The sequence below is a fragment of the Heloderma suspectum genome, chromosome 6 (assembly GCF_057233095.1).
Source record: "Heloderma suspectum isolate Gila_16-S chromosome 6, 16-S_ref, whole genome shotgun sequence".
Taxonomy (NCBI): Eukaryota; Metazoa; Chordata; class Lepidosauria; order Squamata; family Helodermatidae; genus Heloderma; species Heloderma suspectum.
The window spans coordinates 55739227-55765566 of NC_139463.1; the positions used below are offsets into that span (position 1 = coordinate 55739227).

General features: G+C 46.7%; 1 protein-coding gene and 1 pseudogene across 6 annotated transcripts in view; one reads left to right on the forward strand and one right to left on the reverse strand.

Annotated features, from left to right (window-relative positions):
• Positions 1 to 2672: 2672 nt before the first annotated feature.
• On the forward strand, positions 2673 to 3414 carry LOC146340906 (NADH dehydrogenase [ubiquinone] 1 alpha subcomplex subunit 13 pseudogene; annotated as a pseudogene). The gene has a single exon (XR_014783798.1). The product of XR_014783798.1 is annotated as an NADH dehydrogenase [ubiquinone] 1 alpha subcomplex subunit 13 pseudogene (transcript).
• The window catches only part of SLC25A39 (solute carrier family 25 member 39), a 45857-nt gene continuing 22210 nt past the window's right edge, over positions 2694 to 26340 (reverse strand). For all 5 annotated transcript variants that reach the window (XM_084804480.1, XM_084804478.1, XM_084804479.1 and 2 more), the window contains 8 exons: positions 22536 to 22645; positions 20226 to 20293; positions 19600 to 19724; positions 18440 to 18613; positions 17670 to 17779; positions 9952 to 10033; positions 8934 to 9014; positions 2694 to 7726 (listed from right to left, as the gene is read on the reverse strand). In XM_084804480.1, the coding sequence (XP_084660606.1) occupies positions 7608 to 7726; positions 8934 to 9014; positions 9952 to 10033; positions 17670 to 17779; positions 18440 to 18613; positions 19600 to 19724; positions 20226 to 20293; positions 22536 to 22645 (869 nt within the window). In that variant the 3' untranslated portion in view covers positions 2694 to 7607. The remainder of the gene's footprint in view (positions 7727 to 8933; positions 9015 to 9951; positions 10034 to 17669; positions 17780 to 18439; positions 18614 to 19599; positions 19725 to 20225; positions 20294 to 22535; positions 22646 to 26340) is intronic.

Consider the following 26340-nt stretch of genomic DNA (forward strand, 5'->3'; position numbering starts at 1 on the left):
TCTGTTGGAGCGAGAACTTTCAGAAAGGTCTTCCACTTGGTCGCGTACGAGACCCAGGTCGAAGGTTTGTGTGAAGCAGTCATTACTCCCAGGACCTTATCAGAGAAACAGAGGGGCTGCATCTCTCCATGCAGTGAGATGCAGTGTCTCCAGATCCAGGTGCCTGATCTTCCTGTTGTTCATTGTGAGGAGGTCTTGGAGGTGAGGGAGACTGAGGAAAGTGTGGTTGGCCAGGAGAAGCATCACAAACCATGTTTGCCTTGGCCACCATTGGATTATCAAGATACAAAGAGCCCTGCTGCCTGAATCTTATTCACCACCCATGTGACTAGAGGAAAGGGGAGGAATGCATAGGTCAGAGTGTCTCCCCAGTGAAGAAGGAAAGCATCTCTCAGAGAGTCTGGGTCATGTCCAGCTCTGCTGCAGAAAGAGTGGTATGTTATATTTAGTGCTGTCGCAAAGAGGTCAATAGCTGGAGTGCCCCACAAGTTGAAGTGTTCAAATGCAACAGTCAAAGAGTTCCCATTTGTGAGGGGAAGTTCTTGACCTGCTGAGCAAGTCGGCAAGAGTGTTGGGTGTTCCTGTGAGGTGCATGGCAATGGGGGTAACATGGCAACGTACGCACCAATCCCAGAAACTTAGAGCAAGTTGAAGGAGGGGAAGGGACCTACTCCCACCCTGTTTGCTTGTATAGAAGACAGCTGTGCTATTGTCCATTGCGATTTGGACAAATCAGCCTCTGACACAGGATTTGAGTGCTCATAAGGCTTTGGCTACAGCAAGAAGTTTGAGTTAGTTTATTTTATTACATTTCTATCCCACCTTTTTTCCTCTTTAAGGAACCCATGGTGGCGTACATAATCCTCCTCCATTTTTCCTCACAACAACACTGTGAGGTAGGTTGGGCTGAGAGTCTGTGACTGGCCCAGAGTCACCCAGCAGGCTTCCCGGATCTCCCAACTCCCAGTCCAACACTCTCACCACTGCACCACACTGGCTACACCACAGTTAAGTTGATGTGAACAGTTCTCTCCCGATGGGACCATAGTCCTCTGATCACAAGTGAACCACCCCAGGCCTCCCAACCATGAAGGGAAACGTCCGTGGTGACTGTTAAGGACAGTTGGAGAGTCCGGAAGTTGAGCCCCTGTAAGAGGTGTACTGGAACCATCCACCAGTGTAAGGAATGCTGGACCAAATCGGGAAGTAATGAGAGAAGTCCAGAGGTCCATTTACATAGGAATCATGATTGGAGTGGCCTCATATGGAGGCATGCAAAATGGAGCTACTGAGGTGGTGGAGGCCATGAGGCCAAGAAGGCATTGGATGCTGGATGCTTGGCACTGGGGGATTGTCTACAGATCTTGTGTGAGGCGTCAAAGGGTGTCCACTCTGTCCCTTGGTAGGCAGGCATGGGCTTGAGTGGAGTTGAGAAGGGCCCCTATGAATTGTCGAGTTCGAGATGGGATGAGACAGGATTTTTCCTTTTTGACCTGCAGACTGGGGGCTTGAGGGGTGATAGGGCAGTGTTGATGCTGGGGCTGAGGGGGTGGTGAGAAAGGGCTATGAAGAGCCAGTCATCTATGTATGGAGAAACTATGATCCTTTGGAGTCTCAGATGTGCCATCACTACTGCCATACACTTCATGAAGTCTCTTGGTGTCACTGCAAAGCCAAAACAGAGAGTTTGTTGCCCAAGATAAATCTGAGGAATGGGAAAGAAGCAGGGTGTACAGCGATGTGGAAGTATGCATCACGAAGATCTATTGCTGCAAACCACTCTCCTTGACATAGGAGGGGAAGAATGGAGACGAGTGTGGTCATCCTGAATTTTTGGGGGACTGTAAAGTACCTGGAGAAGAAACTTGTGGTCCTTTGAGCAGGGGGAGTCCTTCTAAAGCCCCCTTACTCAAGGGGGTAGTGAGTTCTTCTCATACAACCCAAGTAGAGTGGAAGATCCCCATCAGGGGAGAATCCTTGAATCACAGAATCATAGAATAGTAGGGCTGGAAGGGGCCTACAAGACTGAGTACAACCCCCTGCTCAATGCAGGAATCCAAGTCAAAGCATCCCTGACAAGTGGCTGTTCAGCCTCGTCTTGAATGCCTACAGTGTGGGAGAGCCCACCACCTCCCTAGGGAATTGGTTCCATTGTTATATTGCTCTAACAGTCAGGACGTTTTTCCTGATGTTCAGCCAGAATCTGGCTTCCTGTCACTTGAGCCCATTATTCAGTGTCCTGCATTCCGGGATGATTGAGAAGAGATCCTGGCCTTCCTCTCCGTGACAACCTTTCAAGTACTTGAAGGGTACTATCTCCCCTCAGTCTTCTCTTCTCAAGGCTAAACATGCCCAGTTCTTTCAGTCTCTCTTCATAGGGCTTTGTTTCCAGTCCCCTGATCATCTTTGTTGCCCTCCTTTGAACCCTCTCCAGCTTGTCTGCATCCTCCTTAAGGTGCAGCGCCCAGAACTGGACACAGTACTCCAGATGAGGCCTAACCAGTGCTGAGTAGAGGGGAACTAGGACCCAAAATAGCATTTGCCTTTTTTGCAGCCACATCACATTGTTGGCTCATATTCAGCTTGTGATCTGAATGATCATATTCAGCTTGTGATCTGGTCGCGCGCTCGCGGCGGGCGGGCGGGTCGGAGGCTCCGTCACGGCGCTCCGGGGCGGCGCTCACTCCAGCGTCATCAAAGGGGGACGCCCGGAGGCGGAGGAGGCCCGTCGCGCCGGGAGCGAGCTGCCCGCTCCCAAGATGGCGGCCGGAGCCGGGAAGGTGAAGCAGGACATGCCGCCGCCGGGCGGGTACGGGCCCATTGACTACAAGAGGAACTTGCCCCGGCGGGGGCTCTCGGGCTATAGCCTGTTCGCCATTGGAATTGGGACCCTCGTCTATGGCTATTATTCCCTTGTGACATGGAACCGAGAGAGGCGGCGCCTGAACATCGAGGACCTGGAGACGCGAGTGGCCATCTTTCCCCTTCTTACGGCTGAGGATGACCGCAGGATGCTACGCATCTTGCGTCAAAATCTCGACGAGGAGGCCAAGATCATGAAGGACATCCCCGGCTGGCAGGTCGGTGAGTCTCTGTTCCACACCACACGCTGGGTGCCCCCCACGCTCGACGAGCTCTTTTACCTGCACCCGCAGAGCGTGCTCGACAACGCTAAATTTGGTTGCCAGTTTTACGTGTGAGCGGCAGCAGGGTTTGTGTGAACCGCCCAGAGAGCTTCGGCTATTGGGCGGTATAGAAATGAAATGAAAAAATGAAATGAAATGATCGACAACAATTCCAAGATCCTTCTCACTTATAGTATTGTTGAGCCACGAATCCCCCATCTTGTAACTGTGCATTTGGTTTCTTTTTCCTACGTGCAGAACTGCATTTATCCCTAGTAAATTTCATTCTGTTTTCAGCCCAGCGCTCCAGCCGATCAAGATCACTTTGAATTTTGTTTCTGTCTTCCAAGGTATTAGCTATCTCACCCAATTTTGTGTCATCTGCAAATTTGATGAGCATTCCCTGCACCTCCTCCTCCAAGTCATTAATAAAAATGTGGAAGAGCACTGGGCCCAGGACTGAGCCCTGCGGTACCCCACTCATTACCTCTTCCCAGTCTGAGAAGATCCCATTGATAAGCATTCTTTGAGTCCGATTCTGTAGCCAACTGTGGATCCACCAGATCGTTGTTTCATCTAGCCCACTTTGAGCTAGTTGACTCATCAGGATATCATGGGGTACTCTGTCGAAAGCTTTGCTGAAGTCGAGGTATACAGTCAGGGCCAGAAATATCGGAACGATAACTGTTTTGGCAATTGGCCTCTGTACACTACCACTTTGAAGTTTAAGGAAATACACCCAGATGGGAGCGAAGTCAGGACTTTCAGCTGTAATTCAAGGGGTTTGACAAAAGTGGGGTACTACCCATTCAGGAAGTACAGCCAGTGGCATACACCCCCCCATTGTTGGGGGCTCATAAGTAATGGAGCAAACCAACATCATTTCAAACTTAAGGATCGCCTTTAGTACCTGGATGAAAATCCTTTGCAGTCAATGACTGCCTGAAGTCTGGAACCCATGGACATGACCAAATACTGAGTTTCCTCCCTCGAGATGCTTGGCCAGGCCTTTACTGCAGCTGCCTTCAGCTGCTGCTTGTTTGTGGGTCTGCCTTCAGTCTTGTCTTCAGTAAGTGAAAAGCATGCTCGATTGGGTTGAGATCAGGTGACTGACTTGGCCATTGAAGAACATCCCACTTCTTTGCCTTGAGAAACTCTTGGGTAGCTTTTGCTGTATGTTTTGGGTCATGATCCATCTGCAATATGAAGCGCTGTCCTATCAGTTTGGCAGCATTTGGCTGAATCTGAGCAGAAAGTATAGCCCTTTACACTTCAGAATTCATCCTGCTGCGTTTATCAGCAGTCAGGTCATTGATAAACACCAGTGACCCCGTTCCACTGGCGGCCATACATGCCCATGCCATAACGCTGCCTCCACCATGTTTGACAGATGATGTGGCATGCTTTGGAGAAGGGAGGGAAGTTTATGTTCATAGGCCAATTCAGTGAATAAGCCTTGTATAGTGAAGGTGACAAAACAGGAACAAAGCAGTGCCTCACTGGCTTCCTTGGTCATGAAAGCTCCCAGTGGAGAAGATAAGTATCTTAGATCGTCCTTAATGAGAAGATTTCCAGAGGGCATGCTGGGAAGGAAATGTTGAAGGAAGAAAGAGAAAAGCTAGAGACTGGGTTCAGGTATCACAACAACCCACGATGGGTTAAATAAGCCATCATGACTTATTTAACCCATCATTGGTAATCATGTCTGTCAGGATTTTTAAAATCCACGATGGTTTATTTGGCTGAAATAACCCACTCTGATAATCCAGGGTCTGCAGTAAGTTATTTAACCCACTGTGGGTTATCGTGTTATCTGACGCTCAGTGTGGCTTATTCCAAGCGCCTACAGAATCGCCTGGCAAGAGCAGCCAAAACTGTTGTGGCTGTTCTGCTCCAGCCTGCACAGCTCTTTTTCTGAGATCTAACATGTAGGCGAGGGACAACCACAGCCAAACTAGCACAGCCTTCTGTGTTACCATGCTAGTTACAAAATGACAGCTTTCCCCTACCCTGCTAGGCTTCCCTGATCGCTACTTTGAAACTGCACAACTTTAGAAATAGGGAAAGAACTGCTCTGCTCTCCATGAAGAAGTGCAGTCCTGCAATAATCCATTACAGCGAATGGAGGCTCCCCATGAGGGCACCTCCCCTGTGCAATTTCACCCTACTCCAGCAAACTGTCAGGGAGCTACAGCTCCCACCCTTTTCCTTCTCCAGTCACTTTTCCACGAAGAAGCAAAATTGCGCAATTATCTACTACAGCATCTGAAGGCTCCCCATGAGCGCACCCCACCTGTGCAATTTTGCCCCATTCCTGCTGTCAGGAAGTTACAGCTATTTCCTTCTCTGATCACTTTTCCTTGAAGGAGCAAAATAGCTATTGGGGGTGGGGGGAGGGGGAGATGAGCAATTTCACTATAGCTCTAAAGTGCTATAGCAAACAGAAGCAGCTCTGCCAGCAATATCTGGGAGGGTGTGAACTGCACAACTCCACTGTATCGCTAAAGTGCTATAGCAATTTTGAGAGAATAAAGGCTTTATGCCAGCAATGGTTAAGAGGGGAGCTTTTGCACAATTTCGCTTTAGTGCTATAGTGAACAGAAGTGGCTCTACCAGCAATATCTGGAGTGTGTGTGTGTGTGTGTGTGTGAAATGAACAACTCCACTTTATTGTCATCAATTTTGATGACAATTAAGGCATCTATGCCAGCAATGGCTATGGGGGAAATACACAATTGAGAGTTTTCCATCCTCTGGGGTAATTGTGCACGGTTTTTGATGGTGCATCAGGTACCTCTGGACTAGGAGAGATTGTGTATGAAGTTTGGTCCCGATCCTGCAAAACTCCAAGGTTTTATAGTCGCCACCCCCTTTTTGGTGCAGACGCAATTTCTGCTCCTTTGTGAGTAATCACGCAGGGTTTTGATGGTCCAACTAGTGTGTGAAGTTTGGTCCTGATCCTACAAACTTCCAGCATTTTAGAGTCACTACCCCCTTGCAGGGTGATGCTGGAAGTGCTGAATTAAGCCCTGTATTTCACCCCAGACCTCTCCCCTGTCATTGGAATATTGTGGAAGGTTAAAACAGGCTGCTGCGATGTTATCAATGGGTGAAACAGAGCCACTGCAGTGGGACAGGGGGATGACTCAGATTACGCACAGTAGCTTATTAGCCTGGTTGGGTGGCGGGGCATTGTGAACTATTTCAAAAATAAGCTGCTGTGAGTAGCTTATTAAGGCACTATGGCTTAAAATGATGTCCGAACATGGCCAGATTCAGGTACCAGAAACTTCTAAGAGCAGATAAACCTACAGAGCAATAGTCCTCTCCAAATTTTCTCTGTAATTCCCATTTTTAAGTGACTTTATTCAATAAAGGGTACAGCTTCTCCCCCACCACAAGAACATAAGCAACAGGCACATAAATTAACAGCAAAGAAAGGGATAAGAGAGCAGCTGCTAGGAAATGCCACCTAAATTGTCGGGCATCAACCAAACCTTAGCCTGGCTGAGATTTCAGTCCTCCTTGAAGGCAGCAGACGCTTTGGAAGAGGGGGTTGGGGGATGTCGTTTGATTCCTTTGTGCCCAGACTACTCATTATTTAAGGCGTGAAGACGTAAGAGTTCAAGCTGTCTGTGGGGGGTGTCAAGAGAAGAGCTAGGTAAATCCTGAGTGTTCAAAACAGTGTTTCTGTCCAGAGCTGCCCGAAAAGTCAAGTGTGGGGCTGCAACGTGAGCCAGCAATAGCCATCATCCACAGAAATGTTCACAGGGTGGGATCAGCAGACATGCAGGCCAAAAGACAGTTTAAAAATTAAGGCAGGGATGGAGGTATCTGTCTCTGTCTACAACAATTTTACTCTTTGGATACCTACCCCCTCCCCGCCCCCAATGTTTCATGCAGCAGAAGGATCATCTAGTTTTGGAATGCTCCCCCCCCCCCAATCTTCTTCTGCAGCTGCCAAGTGAAAACCACATTCTCAGTGAAAACCACATTCTGTTTGGGATGTTAGACGCAGACTACAAAGTCTCTTGAGTTGGGCCAAGATGGAAGACAATGTTGTGGCTACAGCTCCTGCTTGTGTAATGTGATGCATAAAGGCCCAAAAATTACAGCATCCAAACAACAAGACTTGATCATAACTCTAAAAGGGGTTGGGATGGGCATGCAAGTAAGGGATTTAAATTACCAAATTGTTCCCAGGAAAAGAGGAAGATGGGAGGGCAGAAGCTAGCTGGAAGGCACCTGGAATTTGTCTGGCATGAGACAGATCCTACAAAAAAATGAGCAAAACATTTCTTGGATATGGTCTTCTGAACCTTGACTGACACATGACCACTGCTGGATCCACCTTATCCATCCCCTCATAGTCACAAGCTCTGCTTTTCCCTCTTCGTCTCTACTGAAACCTGCCCTTTCTCCTGCCACCAATGTGGCTTTGGCCCGTCTGGAGGCTGCCGACGGAGCCCCGTTCTATGAACGTCACAGGGTGGTGAGCCGCTGTTCCTGGTTCATTTTCTGGAAGAAGGTCTTGCCAAATTCATATGTGCTGATCATGATGGCGCAGGCAGGGGCCACCTTGATGACCCGAGGCAGGAAACCTAGAGACGCGTTTGGCAGGGGAGGAAAGAAGAATGAACAAACATGTCAGACCAAGTGCTCGCTCTGCCTGCCTTCTTTCAGGTGTCGCCAAGTGCAGCTTATGACTCCAGCTGACTAGAGCAAGGAAGGGGAGGACCTGCCTCCAGTCTGACTGATCTCCTTGCCTGTTCAGAATGCAGAAAGCAAGGTTCAGTGTGTGTTGCCTGGTCCAGCAAGGAAAGCTAAGGAAGAAGACACAAGTGCTTGGCTGCTTTCTGAATTCAGCTCACATACCACTGTCTAACCACATCACTTTGTGTCACAAGCAAACAGAAACAATCCACCTCTCAAGCCAATTATTAAAAAAAACCAACAGCTGTGCTGGCCCACGACTAAAAAACCTAGAATCCAAGTGTGTGTGTGGGGGAGCGGGGTGTGCATGGAGAATCCAAATTCAGTTAGGGAATACCTTTGTTAAGACCAACCAAAATAACAGAAAAGATTGTGCAAGATCTCGAGACCTCAAAAGCTTGTACAATCTTTTGTGGCATTTTGGTTGGTCTAATAAAGGTATTGCCTAACTGTAGATTTTGGAACCTCCTCACCCAGATTCCAGGATCTTTTAGAGTACACTGTAGTTATAGGCAACTGAAATGGAAAAAAGGACAACTTGTCCAACTCTCTAAGGCAGGGGTGGGCAGAAAGCAGATCTCCAGATGTTTTGGACTTCAACTCCTAGCATTCCTGACCACTGGTCATGCTGGTAGGGGCTTCTGGTCTCTCCTCTCCCCATTCAGTGATCCTGCTCAAGATGGCGGTTTCCCTGTTTCTAATAGGAGCAGGGACACAATGATCTTGATCACATCAGGTTTGCTGGGGGCGGGGAGCAGCTTTACGTTAGCCTCCCTGCCGCCCCACCCCCACAATAATCCTCAAGACAGCATTTTCCAACTGCTATCCCTGCGTATGAATGGGTGCATGAGTGAGAGAAAGTGTGTGTGTCCTGATCAAAATTTGTGCAGCCCCCGCAGGGGGTTCCTCAGGGGCAATTATTACCATCCCCAAAAGTTTTCCCACCCATGCTCTGGGGCCACCTAGACAGTTTACGACTGAGGGTTTTAATTAAGGGCGCTCTGCGATGAGTCTAATCCTCAACTTATTTCCATCCCACAGTGGTGCTGTCATGCAGCATAGAGGAAGACTCTGGGTAGGGACAACGCAAGTCACCTGCAAAGAGTCCTCGGGGTCCAGATTCTGCCCAAATCTTCTGCATAAGCAGCCAGGTAGATGACGATTTGGAAGTGCTAACTGAACAGGGAGACAAAGAGCAAGAAGTTATTTATTTAAAGTATTCCCTTTTTCTCTTTCACTTGAAGCAGATTACCAATCTAAATGCGTAATTCAGTTACAATTAAAGACTATAGTTAGCCAAAATAATTTAAAAAGAGCACAATTAAAAGATTCAAAATCCCCCTCCCTGAACAAATATATGGGACTTGTATTTCATCTGAAAAAAGGAGGCGGCACAGTGTAAACATTCCTCTGGGAAGCAGCTCCAAAGACTTGGAGCCACGGCTGGGAATGAGCGGCTCCCTCCCACAGCCGTCTCATCTTCCTCCTGCGGGAGATGGGAGAAGGGCAGGACCCTTCCCAACGATCTTAACAAGGGGGCTTAACATGCATTTCTGTACATGAGTGTTGGCTTTATTTGTGAAAATGTTCATATGGGAATTTGTGCCCGGCCTCAGTCTAGCGATGCCAACACTGCCTCATATCCCCGTTGCTGCCTTTCACAAGAACAACAAACAGCTGTCCTTTTCTCCAGGCACTTAATTGCCATGCTGTTGCAAAGACTGCCCTCCATCATCAGCCCATCTGCAAAAGGCTGCTTCACGTGTTGTGTTTTTAAAGTGAACACCCAAGATGTTTTATGTATATACATAGCAAATGATCATTTTCAACTGTGCTCAAACACTTACCTGGCAAAAGAAGACTGGGAAGCAGTGGAACTGGGATAGCTTGGGCTCTGATTGGTTCTTACCCCTAACTTTCCAATGGAGCGGGGAACCCTGTATAAACTGGGTTTGTCTAGGACTAGGGCTGATCTTTGTTGCCCATAAGCAAGGGCTGCGCTAAAGCCTCCATCTTGCTTCCCCCGCCTGACCAAAGCTTATGCTTACATGCTTAAGGGAGTTACCTTGACCAGACAGTTGCCTTTCCCCCCTTGTATCTTCCCGCCTCTCACCTTGCAGTGTCTCCATGTCTCCCAGCTCAATCTGCCGCTGGGTCTTCACAACATCAAAGGGCAGTGTCAGGATAGCAGCCACCTAGGGGACAGGAAGGACCATCTGTCAGCAACCACTAGCTGCAGGAGGTGGCAACAACTAATTATGCTGGTGAACAGGGCTTTCTGCACAACTCCCTCCGCCTGAAAGCAGCACTGGAACTTAGCATGAATGTTTCCTCTCACTGGTGGAAGGAGTGTATCCCACTTGCTCTAGGGTTTATACAAATTAAGCAAGAGCTGTCCCTCGTGTGTGGAGGCTACCCCTCCAAGTTCTGGAACATCAAGACTCTAATATATAAACAGTACAAGATTAGATAACATGAGCAAAAACAACAGTTACAATGAGAGAGAGAGAGAGAGAGAGAGAGAGAGAAGTATGATAGAGGGTCACCTCCAGGATTTCACTCCTTTCTGGAGCCCTGAGGGTCAGCTGGCCACCTCTACCTTACCCTGTAAACAGCAAGACAGCCCCAGGACATACCAGCCCGCTGATGAAAAGAAATACTGATGGTAAGTTCAGATGTTCCTTTCTCTATTGATGAGGGAGAGTATCCAGAGTGGGATATGTGGCAGCAGTATAATAGTCCTGAGTGGGTTCTCCTGCTGCTCCAACTGAGAGAACCTTCTGAAGGACCCTTCTTCTGAAAGCTGCATCCACACAAGAGCAGGTGCCCAACTTACAGTGTTTACCAAAGGATGAAAGCCAAGGTAGCTGTCCGGAAAAAAACTTTTACAGCATCATTTGTGCAAACCTTTGCAGAAGTCACTGCACCTCTAGCTGAGAGTAAGCTATGATCCCTGAGGGAACCAGCAGTCTTTACAGGAGAGGAAGGAACTAGAGGATCGGCTAACCTTGACTGGATCCTAACCAACAGAGATGACTTGGTGGATAAGGTAGCAGTTACAGGAACTCTGTGGGGGAAAGCGACCATGCTGCACTTGAGTTCTTGGTTCTAAGGGAAGCAAAAGCCGAGTGCAGTCAAACGCGTACCCTGGATTTTAGGAAAACTGATTTTAATAAACTCAGAACAATGATCAGTAAGGTCCCATGGCAAGCGACGCTAAAGAGAAAAGGAGTTAATTTTTGTGAACCGCCCAGAGAGCTTCGGCTGTTGGGCGGTATAGAAATGAAATAAATAAATAAATAAATAAATAAATAAATAAATAAGGAGTCCAAGATGGCTGGGAGATTTTAAAAAAGGAAATTCTCAAGGCACAATTCCAACAAGAAGAAAAGGTGGAAGACAACAGAAGAAGCCAATGTGGCTTCACAAAAATCTTAGAGATGACCTGAAAACAAAAAAGGACACATATAGGAAATGGAAAGAAGGCCAAGCAACAAAGGAAGAGTACAGGCAGGTAGCACAGAATTGCAGGGATGGCGTCACGAAGGCTAAAGCTGAGAACGAGCTGAGGTTAGTGAGGGAGGCTAAAAGCAACAAAAAGGCTTTCTTCAGCTACGTGCATAGTAAAAGACAGAGGAAAGAAATGGTGGTTCAGCTATTAAATAAGGACGGCAAAACGATAACAGATGACCAAGAAAAGGCAGAGGTGCTCAATTCCTACTTTGGCTCAGTCTTCTCCCAAAAGAGGGTCTATGACCCCCCTGGCAAAGACAAAGTACAGGCTGAAGGGGCAGGATTGCAGCTTGAGATCAATAGGCATATGGTCAAGGAACACCTAATGACTTGGAATGAGTTCACATCTCCAGGGCCAGATGAACTGCATCCTAGAGTAATCAAGGAACTGGCAGAACTCTCACAACAGCTGTCTATTCTCTTTGAGAAATCATGGAGGATGGGTGAAGTGCCAGATGACTGGAGGAGGGCTAGTGTTGTCCCTATCTTCAAAAAGGCTAAAAAGGAGGAACCTGGGAACTACAGACCAGTCAGTCTGACATCAATCCCTGGGAAAATTCTGGAGCAGATGATAAAGGAATCCATCTGGAAGCACTTTGAAAACAATGCTGTGATTACTTGAAGCCAACATGGATTTGTCAAAAACAAATCCTGCCAGACGAATCTCATCTCATTTTTTGATCAAGTAACCTCCCTTGTGGACCGTGGGAATGCTGTAGACATCATATACCTCGACTTCAGCAAAGCTTTCGACAAAGTGTCCCATGATATCCTGATGAGCAAACTAGCTCAAAGTGGGCTAGATGAAACAACGATCCAGTGGATCCACAGTTGGCTACAGAATAAGACTCAAAGGGTGCTTATCAATGGGATCTTCTCAAACTGGGGAGAAGTAATGAGTGGGGTACCGCAGGGCTCAGACCTGGGCCCAGTGCTCTTCCACATTTTTATGAATGACTTGGAGGAGGAGGTGCAGGGAATGCTCATCAAATTTGCAGATGACACAAAATTGGGCGGGATAGCTAATACTTTGCAAGACAGAAACAAAATTCAAAGTGATCTGGATAGACTGGAGCGCTGGGCAGAAAACAACAGAATGACATTTAGTAGGGATAAATGCCAAGCTCTGCACCTAAGACATCATTTGGTCTGGAGAGTTACTTTACAACTCTGACTGTGCCTCACTTACGGAAATCATTTACAGCATTGTGTCTACAATGCATGCCTTCTGCCTTCTTGGAGGGAAGATTTGACAATACCCCAGTCCATCAGAGACTCTGTATCTGTTGGTCTAGGGAGGTTGAGGATGTCTCTCATTACTTACTAAGATGCCCTCTCTATGGCCATCCTAGGCATAAATTTCTTGCCATTATTTCCCAAAGCCTCCTAAACAAAACACCTTTAGAACACAGATGTATCCTTCTTTCTGGTACTGATGCTTTCACCACTGCCCAGGTAGCAAAATTTGCCTTGGCAGCAAGGAAAATATGTGCCAAAGCCCAAACAGCCTACTAGGGATGATTCTGTTGGATGTATGAATTTATGTATATACAAATATGTGACTGTACTGTTTTTTTTTCTTTCTCTCTCTCTCTTTTTAATGTACATTGTGGTGGCCTATGGCTTTAAGCAATTAAGTATCGTATTGTATCGCACCTAGGAAAAGTAACCAAATGCAGTTACAAGATGGGGGATACGTGGCTCAACAACACTAGAAGCGAGAAAGATCTTGGAATTGCTGTCGATCAAAAGCTGAATATGAGCCAACAATGTGATATGGCTGCAACAAAAGGCAAATGCCATTTTGGGCTGCATTAATAGAAGCATCGCTTCCAAATCCAGGGAAGTACTAGTCCCCCTCTACTCAGCACTGGTGAGGCCTCATCTGGAGTACTGTGTCCAGTTCTGGGCACCACACTTCAAGAAGGATGCAGACAAACTGGAGAGGGTTCAGAGGAGGGTAACAAAGATGATCAGGGGACTGGAAACAAAGCCCTATGAAGAGAGACTGAAAGAACTGGGCATGTTTAGCCTTGAGAAGAGAGGACTGAGGGGAGATATAGCGCTCTTCAAGTACTTGAAAGGTTGTCACAGAGAGGAAGGCCAGGATCTCTTCTCAATCATCCCAGAGTGCAGGAGATGGAATCATGGGCTCAAGTGACAGGAAGCCAGATTCCGGCTGAACATCAGGAAAAGCTTCCTGACTGTTAGAGCAATCTGACAATGGAACCAATTACCTAGGGAGGTGGTGGGCTCTTCCACACTGGAGGCATTCAAGACGAGACTGGAGAGCCATCTGTCAGGGATGCTCTGACCTGGATTCCTGCATGAGCAGGGGGTTGGACTCGATGGCCTTGTAGGCCCCTTCCAACTCTACTATTCTATGATTCTATACACCTCATTGGCTTATGAGGTGAAGGCCTGGATTAAGCGAGCTATGATGGATTAAGAAACCCATGGCAGCTGATGGAAGACTATAAGGTGGCTGTCTTTCTAAAGCCAGCTATGCATTGAGCCTGGATTCTAGGGGCCCTGCAGATGTTTAGTCTAGGTCATTCATTTCTCCTCGAATGGACAGGCTTAGGATAAAAAGAAGGGAGCACGATCCCCTAGGATTCATGGAACACTGACTGTACTTTAGGCACAACAGAAGCGTCAGGCCCAAGGACAACTCGGCTATCATGGAAGGTGATCTTAATTGATAGAGGCAACTACGAAGGCCACTTTAAGGGACAGAAATGTAGTGCCGCAACTACACAAATTCAAAGAAGGAAATCTATGCAACACAGGATTAAACACAGACATTATAAGAAATTATGGATGTGCGAATGAGAGCCAAGAGCCCTGTGGCCTTTCTGGCTGAGAACCACAGACAGAGCTTTCAATCGAGGGCCCAAAGCCAGAGTGCAGGAAAGCCAAAAGCTCCCTGCTGTCATCAAATGAGTATCTCCCCTTCTTTATTTTGCACAAGGGTAGAAAGGCTTTCCGGGTGGCTTTGTATGTCCTATAGCTAGAGTCTCACCTACAGTAGATGCCAGGAGAGTGTGAATACTTGCACTGTACTAGACACTGACTCTCAGCCTGTAAGTGGTGAGGTGGAACCTGACAAGGCCCAGGTGGAGAAATGGACCATGTGTCAAAAGATCCAGATACATTGGTCAGATCTACTGAGATCTGGTTGGCAAATCAAGATGTGGTTGGACACTAGGATCAGACTTGCCCTTGTTACAGGAAATTTCCTAATAATGCTGCTGGTGGGGAAGGCTGGAAGAAGAGCATAAAGCAGCCTGGGATGACATTTGGTGGAGACAGCTTCTACCCTCTCTACCTAGAGAGGAACCTGGGCACCTTGCCACTTACTGGAAAAGGAGTATCATGGCAATGCTGAATTGCTACAAACGCCTGTGGACTCAAACCCCACTGTGCTGGATCTTGGTCCTGTTGGCTGAGCCAGTCAGCCACGGTATTGACAATGCTGCTGACAAGGTGGGGACCCATCACCAACTGAAAATGGGTTTCCACCCAGCTGAGGAGGAGGATCAGTCTTGAAAAAGGGAATGGAATCTGTTTCTCCTCGGGTGGCTAAATACACCGGGGGGGTGTGTGTGTGTGTCTCTGTTCTTGGCAGCATGGGATTCCCCTGTAAGAGGGGTTCGAGGGCTATAAACGCATTAGCAGCAATCCTGGTACAGGGACTCACCATCTATGAGCGGGGGAGGGCTGTATGAGAAATTCATTTCAGTTCATTTTTATTCAGGATTTACCCAGTGAACAGTATGAATGGATCACAGACTCGGATGAAATCTCCAGTCAAAGTCCATACACTTCTGATCTTGCAATGTGATTTGTGGACCCCAAAAATGCGTTCAACAACATATGTACATTTGAAAAACGCACATGAAAATATGTACTGTTCTAAAAATTCGCATAAATACGCTTTAATCAATGGGAGAAGAATGCATACATTTCAACGATGTGCACAACTGATGAGTACATATTCCTAAATATGCATGAAAATACAGATGGCTTTTCATGCAAAAGAAAAAAAAAGAAGCAGCTTGCAATCTGATATGGACTCAAGCTGGAATGAGCATCAAGACGGAATTTGGAGAACTTTGATGAGACTGAGTTTTGCTGATTCACACATCCCTGGAGTGGGGTGAGCCAGATGCCCTGTCCGCCTTGTTAGGGAGCAGGAGGGGGCTCATCACGGACAGGCATGCAGCAGCCATTTTATTTGCTTACTTTATTTGTACCCCACCTTTCTACCCCAAAATGGCACTTAAAGTGGTTTACAGAATCAATTAAAATTAATTAATGTTAATTAATTAAAATTTATTTAAAATTAAAAGTACTTAAAACGATACAACAATACATTAAAATACAATAGAAACGTAATTATTATAGAAAAAATATTATTGGAAACAGCACCCAGCCCCAAAAGGCCCATTTACAGGCCAAAGGCCTTCTTAAATAAAGCGGTCTTTGCCTGCTGGCAGAAGGAGAGCCAAGAGGGAGAGAACCTAGCCTCCTTTGGGAGGGAGTTCCACAGCCTGGGAGAGGCCCTTTCTTCAGTTGCCACCAAATGTGCCTCTGAAGGCAGCAGTATCTAAAGAAATCCCTCTCCAGAAGTTCTTAAGGACTGGCCAGGTTCATATGGGAGAAGGCCGTCTTTCAGGTAGCCTGGTCCCACGACATCTAGGGCTTTAGAGGTCATAACCAGCACTCTGAATTCTCCTGGGAAACAGACTGGTAGTCAGTGAAGCTGTTGTGACAAGGGAATCGCATGCTCCCTTCAACCAGTCCCGGTTAACAGCATGGCTGCGGTATTCTGGACCAGCTGAAGTTTCTGAACAGTTTTCGAAGGCAGCTCTACGCAGAGCACATTACAGTAGCCCAAGCAGGCTGTGACCACGGCCAGATCAGACGTCTCTAGGAACTGGTGCAGTTGGCATGCTAGCCTCAGCATCCAAGAAAGGCATGGCACTAACCCAAGATGGCCATTCAGTTAACCGCCACAACAGTACAAATGGCAATGCTTACTTCACCACCATCCAAATGGAGGGGGGAGGAAGCAACAGAATTACCCCCCCTTCCATGCCAGGCAAGATCCGGGCAAACTCCCACTCTGTATCTGCACTGGCCACAGATGTCATAAGAGCCTCAGAGGCAGAGCCCTCCCTACAAATGCTTGAGCACTCGAACACCACTTTCGCCGGTGCTGCTTTCTACTTTGAGCAGGCAGGACTGGAAATGGCCGGGGGTCATGCACATGAACGAGACAGAGCTTGCTTAATTTGCATAAGCCCCGTCTCTAGAGTGGGTAGAAGCGATGACCTGGCTCACACCTAACACCCAATTCCTGGGTTAAACGACCCAGGAATTGGCATGGCTGCACAGGAGCAAGTGAGCACGCTGCCTGCCACCCGCTTGCTACTTCCGCTTTCCAAGACAACCTAGTAATACCTGCTCCTGGGTTGTTGCCATAACATGTGAACCCAGCATTCTGTGTTATTTAGCGTTAAACAACCCAGAGTTTTAACCCATAGCTTGTTGTTGGGTTAAAACTTGGGGTTGTTTAACCCCAAACAACCCAGAGTGCCAGGTTCACATGTCCCAGCAAGAACCCAGAAATGATCCAACAACCTAAGGATAAAAAACCATGGCTTGTTTATGAGTGCGCACAGATGAGCATGCTGGTGTCCCACTTCCACTTTCTGAAACAACCCAGGAATGCCCTGTCCCTGGGTTATTTTGGAAAGTGGAAGTGGAAGGGAGCCAGCATGCTCATTCACGTGCATTCATTAACAAGCCATGGTTTTGTAGCCATGTGTTGTTGGATCATGCGAACCAGGTTGTTGGATCATGCAAACTCACTTTTAAAAACCTTGCTCCCCTGCTGGAGAACCTACTTGTCAGGAGACATGGGGAAGGAAAAATAATAGCTTGTGTTAAGTTAAAAATGGTAAAAAAAGTCAGGGTTAATTGTTGTTAATAAGGCACTATGTACATCATTAAGCTTTGCCATACTGACCAGATTTGGCAAGTGCTGCACACACAAAATTCAGGAAGCCTAAGCCGAGAAGTAGGGTATTTCATAATAAGGGCTCACTTTACTATGCTGACCAATGTAAGCAAATAAAGCAGGATGAGCATAATCTTTGCAGTCTTCCAGGTTGCAGAACGTGGGCTGGCTAGGAAGGCCCCCTTGGTCACAGTTAGAGACCGCTGCCCTGCAGGCTGTTTTGCGTTGCATTCTTCTATTTAGGCAATCTCTCAAGGATATCTTTGAAAGAACTATAAAACTCTGACACTCACCATGCCAGAAATGGCACCAGCTGCAAAGCTGACCATGAAGGTGGCCTTGTCAAGGCGGAATTGGCTACAAAGCCAGTCTTTCACCAGTTCATAGTTATACCAGTAGAGAGCTGTGGGGAAATGACAGGAAGAGAAAGATCAGAAAGGGGAGGGGGATTACAGACATCAGAAGCTCATTATAATTATTCTGGGTAAAGTGTGCTCATTTGCTAGGCTTGCAGCTCTCCAACCCAGGATTCCAATGGATGACAGTTTCCTCAGATCAAACAGTCCTTGATTTACTCAGTCCACACACTACTGGGGAAGGCAAACTCATTGAATTGCCCAGAAAGGAGGGGCATGGAATCCTGAGGCCCAGTCCATCTGAGCAGCAAACTGGAAGATGCCAACCTCCAAGTGGGAATGGTGCCTATGGGCTATATTGTTCAACCCCCCTGCAATAGCAGGATACCTACCAGGGACAGATGTGCATCCAATCCCTTTTGAAAACCTCCAAAGGCGATGACACACCTTCCACAGATAATGTGTGCTGCTGATGCCCTGCTTTCCTTAACCATTAAGACACTGTATCCAATAATTGGTTAAATGGTTTTGTTGCAAGATGGACCCTTTGAGGGACGAAGTGAGCAGTCAGCCTCTCCCTTGTTTGGTATCTTAAAGCTGACATATTCTTTGTTCTAAAGCAAAGGATGCCTAGTTCCTTTCACCTCTCTGTTTGCAATGCATTCCAATCCCCTTAAATCCTCCCCTTGCCCTTGCAGCATCCATACCTGAGAAAGGAACATCCCGCAGCACTGTGGGCCCCAAGCCCCTCCACAGCGACAGCCATCCATCCTGGGCCACAGCAGACTGGATGCAGACGCGCAGCTCACGATAGCTCAGCTGGCGGGACTGCATCTTTGTTCTGATGAGCTCCAAGGGACTGATCACAGTTACTGCACCCACTAGGGAGGAGAGTTCAGAAGGACATGCAAAGTCAAGCTGTAATCAGTTAAGGCGAATTCCCTGCCCCTTCACCCCAGAGAATAACTGGGCTCAAAGCACAAGACAAGACACACACACTAGTCCTGCCAGATACCTGACCTCTACCTGTGCAACGGCAAGTATCTTCATATTTTTAAAGCATTTATATAGCACACTTCACATTTTCAAACTGCTTCATATACATCATCTCAGTAATCCTTACAATAACCCTGTAAGATAAACTACCATCATCACCTCCACACTGCAGATGGGATGGGGAGCAGCAGCTGAGGCTCTGATCCTAATGGGTAAAATCCAACATAGGACCTACTGTGAGTAGACCCACTGAAATGAATGGAACTTAAGTTAGTGATGACCAACCTATGCCCCATTCATTGCAATGGATCTACTCTCAGTAGGACCTATGTTCGATTTTAACAATGAGTTTGGGGCTGAGGTGAGATTTGAACTACGGGCTGCTTGGCTCACAACTCATGATTTTGGGCAGCATGTTACGCCAGCTTTTGATAGACTCTCAAAATCCTCTAAGGCCACTGTTTACCACTGTCTTGTGAACCACCCAGAGAGCTTTGGCTATTGGGCAGTACAGAAATATAATAAATAAATATAATAAATAGCCACAGTTAACATTTTAACCCACGAAGAAGACCCAGGGAGCTGCAACTGGTCGAGGCCAACTAGCCACGTGTGTATTAAACGTTTGAAGATGCAAGTTCCCCCTTCATGCTTCTTTATGTTCAGTGCAGTACACACACTACCTCCCAGCCTCCAGCTGATATCCAGGCAACCCTTTTCCTAATCATCAAGTCATTCTCTTCCTAAAATGGAGGCCAAACACCGATGCCAAAGCAATAGGGAAAGAAGGACGTTTAAAAGCTAGTGATTTATTGATGACACCAAGACAGCTCCTGCAAGTATATAAACACAAGAGGACAGTGAGACTCACGTCTAGCGATGGCTCCAGCCACTAGTGGGATGTGGCGCCCTTGGCTGTCCATCTTAGCACGCAAGAAATCACGTAGCTGATCATAAGTGGTAAAGTAGATCACAGTGGCAGGAACAGCCATCACTCTGTTGAAAAGTTGTGAAGATTAACCTGGATGGTTCCAGAAAGCTCAGTGTAGGTGCAGAACCTCATTACTTCTGGCACCAGTATGCTGTAAATTCCACACACTATCCATAAACCCATCAAGAATTCTGATCACACAGAGCTACAAACCTTTGTAACAAGGCCAAAAGATGCCACAACTGAGCAGAGCTGACAAAAAATGGCAAACAGACTGGAGATCTCCTTTAAGGCACCCTTCTAGTTTCTTCTAGCTAAAGCAGGGAGTATAACCTCTACACAATATTTCTTTCTTGAAGCTGGATGCATATACTTCAGGGGAGAAGAAACACTTCAGAGGCAGGGCAGAAACAGTTTGGGCAGCCATCTGGTGGAGAGTCAGCATTACAATAAAAATAATACAATTTTAATAGTGCTTTTAAAACAACAGCAATGCTATATGTCCTGTGACCCTGAGATAGATTGGCATTTTATTTTAATTGTATATCAATCATGTTCAAACTCACAGAGTAGGTGGCAGGCCACTCCATAAGGACCGGATGCCCTCATAGCGTATTATTTTCACAAAAGCATCCTAGAGTAAGCAAGAGGCAAGGAAGAACAGTTAAGGAGAGATGAATTAACAGGAAGAAAACTCTAAAATGTGCTTAGGAACACAAACAGCCCTTTCCCTCATCCCTTCCAACTGAGCTGGGACTGTTAAATAACTACATCTTCTGAACTAAGCTCAGACTTGCATTTAACAACTTGCTTGTTAGCCATAGGTGACTGGGAGTTCCATGCAGGCGAATGAGTGGGTTGGTGGAGGAAGGACATCTCTCCCTATTTGTCCTTCACCAATCCACTTCTGTTCTGTGCTGGCTGCAGAACAAGAGAAGCCAGTCCCCCAACTGTGTGTCTCTCCCCCAGTTGCCTGTTTGGTGGAAGACAATTGTTTATTAGCCTAATAAGAAGCTAGTACCCTGTATTTCCATGCTGGCTGCAGAGGAGAGGGCTTTCCCTCTTCTGTTGCCACATGGCAACTCAGGCTACTATAGCATCTTATCATACTAGTGAAAAAATTGCAGGCTAATAACTTTTGTGGATTTATTTACAAGGCTATATAAGCTCAATGACCTTTCAATGGGCTAACCGCAGAGCCGAATGACATGTTACACACAAATGTTGTAATGAAATCTAGAAAGGCCTTATTTGAAGCATAGAAAGCAGGGGAAGAGCTCGCTTCACACTTTCCTGTCCACCCCTTCATTGCTCTTAAGCGCCCCATCCAGAAGCTGCTTCTCCCCGACAGTGCTCCAAATGCACTGCTACACAGATAAACCTGCATTTGGAACCCCACAAAGAGAAAAGTGGCTTGGGGAGAACCCTTTCCACACCACAGTTTTCAAACTTCACATGGCTCCTTTCTGAAGCTGATTTTTGTGGAGGGGAAAATATGCCATCGGGTTTTTTTTTATTACATATGCTTGTTCAACTCTCTCAAAAAAAGGAGGCAGAGGGCATGGAGGCTTGCCTTGCACAGCAACGAACGTAAGAACTTAAGAAGAGCCCTACTGGGTCAGACCAAGGATCCATTTACTCCAGTATTTTGTTCACACACAGTGGCCAAATAGCTGCCTGTGGGAAACCCAACAGTAGGACACAAGTGCAGTAGGGCCCTTCCGCTCCTGTTCTCCAGCAACTGGTATTCAGTGGCGTAGTGGAGGCAGCATATGGCCCTCATGACTAGTGGCCACTGACAGCCTTCACCTCCACGAATTTGTCTAATCCCCCTTTAGAGCCATCCAAATCGGTGGCCATCACTACAGCCTCTCAAAGCAAATTCCATAGTTCAACTGTGTGCTGTCTGAAGACGTACTCCCTATTAACTGTCCTGAATCTCCCATCAATTAGCTTCAAAGGATGACCCAGGGTTCTAGTATTAAATGAGAGAAAGAGAGAGCGAGAGAGAGTGCACTCCCTATCTTTCTCTACATCCTGACTTTTTCCAGAACAGCTTAATGGCTTCCAAGGGAGCAGCTACAGAGGCTGCAGACCCAGGAGAATCAGATTGTGTCTAACAGGTACGGTGGGGTGGAATGGATGCAGCAGGAGGGTGCTGGAGGCCTATGGCTGCAGACAGGACTGATTGGCATGGCTGCAGCACAACACCAAGGCAGCCCATTGACCGCCATGTATTCTTCAAGACAACCACAGCAGAGCCCTGGCTCAATCGGTTCCTGCGCGTAGCCCATCTGTCTCCTCTTCCCTTCTGGATGCACTCTGTGATGATCAGCTGAGTAAAGGGATCAGCACCACGTCTCAGAAGTGCTGGAAGCTCTACTGGCTAACCATATCTGGGGCTGGGACCACCACCTTATACAAAGAGAATCTGGAGTCAGTTAGTAACAGAGGCCAGAGAGGATGGGCTGGAATTGTGGGCTTGGGCCTCTGAAATTCTGCCACATTAAACTGCCAGTGGAAGTTAAAAAAAAAAAGACAATAAAGGAAGACATGACTGTTGCTGCCCTCTAAGCCAGTAGTTACAGCCTAAGGAACACGAAGGTATAGACTGCCAACCCTCAGATCAACTCCAGCCAGATGAACCCCAGCTTCTGGAGTTTTTAAAACAATTCATCTGGAGGCCCACAGGGACCACAGCCTCACTTCCTTCATAGGGGGAGACAGCCATACCACCTATGATCCTACTACATTTCCACCCCAGTGCACACGCCAGCTTATATGGCCGGCTCAAACTCAAAGCACTCCGGGGACTGTGAAACCACATGGCCTTCCAGTAGGCCAGTAGTTCAGCCCTTTACCATGCAGGACCTTACCAAGGTGCCTGTGAAGTGAGTAGGAGTCTTATACCAGGCTGTGCAGCTGTTTCCATTCTGACACACATATAGGTGGTCCATGAGGCCATTGCAGTAAAGGAAGCATTTCCCTGTTGAAGAGGGAGACACAAAAAGGAATGGTACTCAGGGGAGGAAGGAAGTTACACCATAAGATGTACTTGCTTGTTCACTTATTCCCCATTTGGAGTCGTCAACTCTTCTCCCAAAAAGATGTGCTTACAAACACCGTATACACCTTCCATCCCATTGTTACTATCCCAAAGAATATGATTGTGTGAATCCCAGCTGCCCCAACAGTAGCCATACAAACACAGAATTTAGTATTCAGAGCAGAATTTGGCACCTTGGGGATCTAAGTGACTATCTTCTCAGTTTCTAGCCGACATGATTGCAGGAATACGCTTGCAAACATGCAGCCACCAGCTGGTGCTCTCAAAAAAGCCATGAAGAGGGGTAATGTTGAAATCGATGTCTGAGGGTCAGGGGTTAGGGCTTCAGCATCATGCATAGCTCCTTTTCCATATGGAGAAAGCTGGCACTTACCCAACAAGACCAGAGTTCAAATCCAGATCAGCCATAGCTACTGGTCTGAAGCATATCACACTCTCAAGTCTATCTGCAATACGAGTGTAAAAACTACCTTCCTTGACCAAAAGCTTATCACCAGTCTACATATCCTTCCACTTTTATCAGGGGACAAGAAAGCAAAGGAGAAAGAAACTCACAGCAACAAAAACACAAAACCATGTATCCAGAAAATGTACAGTAAATTATAGGAAAGATCTGCTTGCACATTTATTCCAAATTGGAAAATATCTGTTTCCTTAATACCATTTCTACTTCTCCTTTTTCCTGACAAATGGCATGTGCAGCCCGGCCCAGAGAAGTCTTGGTCACTTATAATCTGATGGCCCTCTGAGGTAGCTAGGGCTATGTCTACAGATTATGCTAGGCTTGGGACACTGGTCTAATAAAGCTGGAAGAATTTTGGGACCCACCACAGCCCAGGCAAAAAGAGAGTAGAGCAGAAACGGCCTCTGCCTGGGAGCTGCTAGCCTGTTGCCTCACTAGCCAAGGCTGCTAGGATGCCAGCTGCCCACAGACGTTACTCCATTAGCCACAGAGCCATTAGCGACAGAATCGGGGAGTAAGTGCCTGGCTCTCTCCCACTCATATATCAATAAAAGCATAAGATCTCAACATTCTTGGATCTTGTTGAAATCTCCCCCTGGCTTTGGGAATTGCCATACTGATACTCGCTCTCAAAAAGGTACCCTAGTGAGACACTCGAGCAGGACATGAAAGCGACAGCTATTTCTAGTTTGTTTTCCCCCTCCAATATCTAACTATCATTTTTCTGGTTCTACCCTTAGGTGTTGTGGCTCTGGCCATTAATAAATTAGGGAGGCTAGATCTACTGTAAGCCCTTTGTGCTAATAGCAACAGCATTCCTGTGGTACTGAATTTATAAAATAGTTGTGTGCTGCATAATGCATCTATCATCCACCTCAAGGCAGTGAAGTTTGATGTTCACTGTCTTAGTCATAGCAGATGCAATAACCTCAGGAATAGGTCACAGAATAAGATCCAAGATGCTGTTTTCCAATAGACTGAAGACAGAACAGTGTCCATAGAAGCTGATCTACTCTGGACAGAATATGTTTGGCAGCACGCCCCTGTAGCATCACCTGCTCCACAAAAGGCACCATCACAATCACCAGCCCCAACACACAACTGCTCCCTTTTTATTAGGGCACAGGTTAGATGGGATTTAAACAAGGTTCAGGGAAGTCATAGTACACAGAAAGGAAGAGAAGGAGAAACACACAAAGGACAAACAAACTATTTGTGAGGCTTGGTAGTTAAAAATAGAAGATGGGAATAGTCTTCTACCTATCTACACCAGATGCAGTGCTGGATGTATTCTGTGCTACCCAATGTTCAATTCAGCATCCAGAGACGCTCAGCTTTTGTTCAAAAGAAAAGAAGAATCCTAGCTTGCATGGTTGCAGAGAGAAATAGAAAGGTTTCTGTACCCTTTTCCCTCTCTCACCACCTCTGTTGGCACTCCCACTCCCCCAAGAAAAAGGAGAGCAAGAAACAAAAAGAGGTTCAAATCTGAAGTCCTCTCAGGTCATGGAACAAGAATGACTTATGCAAAAGCAAATATTTTTGAAGATATTCTGCATAATTATTACCAATCAGAGAATTCAAATTTGGGCAGGGGAAATTGTATGTAGAACACACACTGCCCCAATTACATGCATCTTGAGTCCAGGGAAAACTCCAAGGCAAGAAGGAGCTGCAAATCTTCCACACGGAAGTGACAGAATGCTGTTCTCTGTAAGATACTATTGAGTTAGAACCAGAGAGTTTTATCTCTAGCTGAAGTCCCTAGCCAAAGCAATGATGGACCACAGACACTAGGGAGAACAGATCAACTCTTGAATAAATAAATGGCTAAAGTTGAAAGCTGATGCATCAGGAAGGTGGTTAGGGTAAAACCCTGTCCCCAACATGCTACTTTTCTACATACAAAGTCCTTTTTATGTGGGGAATATTCAGATACGCAATTCCCCACCTGCAATTTGTGCATATTTCCATCAGCTCAGTGTCCAAAGCAACACTGAAATTTATGAAGCTGCTTCTTCTTAAATTTCACCAGCATGTAGGATGGGGTACCCATATAAGGTCACATGCTATAATGCTATGAAACAGCTCAAAGGCAAAATTATTGGGAAGACAGCCAACCTTATAAAACATGGCGAAGATGAAATGCTTTACCTAGGTAAAGCATAGCAAGACAGCGGGCAGCGTTGGGGAAATGACGCTGTTTAGTATCTTGCATCATTCTCATCCCCACCCCTGGCCACCCATTTTCTCTCTGGGGAATCAGTGATATCTTACAATTACCAATAGCCACTGCTGAGACCATCAGAGGGAGAAACAGCAGTAGCAGCCGCCAGGCACCTTCTATCATCCCCCCCGCCCCCGCAACTGCCAATGGCCATTGCTAAGGTTGTCAGAGGGAGGAGAAGCAGCCCCTCCATTGAGCCGAGATCCAGTCCTATGACCAGCTGAATTACTACATGCTGAACTTTAAATTAAGAAGTAGTGTCTGAGTTTGATTTTCCCCCCTCCCCCCCAATCCCACTTCCTTTGTGTCGTTTAGTTGTAAGCCTGAGTGTAGCAGCCATATCGGGGGTCAGACTAAGTAGCCTCATGCAGTCTCATGCTTCATGTTCTTGCTGAGCTCTTTCTCCCTTGAATATATTGTTGTAAGCTGACGAGACACAGGAATTCCTTATCTTGTCAAAGGTCATACAATTGTATATCTTGTTCTCTGCTGTTCTCTTCTGTTCTCTCCTTATCATGGCTACCCTATAACCCAGTTCTTGTATTATAAACAATGGTGCTAGGAGAAGAAATGTTGAGGACTGCAACCCCACACGGGAGGGGGAGGAGGAGCCGTTTCATATGTGTCACAATGTCTATAAAAACAATGTGCTGATGTATTTCGGGGCTTCTGGCTCTTTGGAAATGATTCCAGCCTTAGGCCCATGCGTTAAATAAAGAATCTCTTTTTCCTTCACTCTGTGGTCTCTCTGACTCTGGGTTCTGCAACATAAATGGTGCCATGACTCGGATGTGGCAGGCTCTGAGCCAGACAGGTGGCAGTTGCCTGCTCTTGATCGCCGCACCGGGAAGACGAGCTCGGCGTATGCCTCCCTTTCTTGGCGCCACCGACCTTTTTGTCAAGTGAATGGGAGAAAGCCTGCACCGG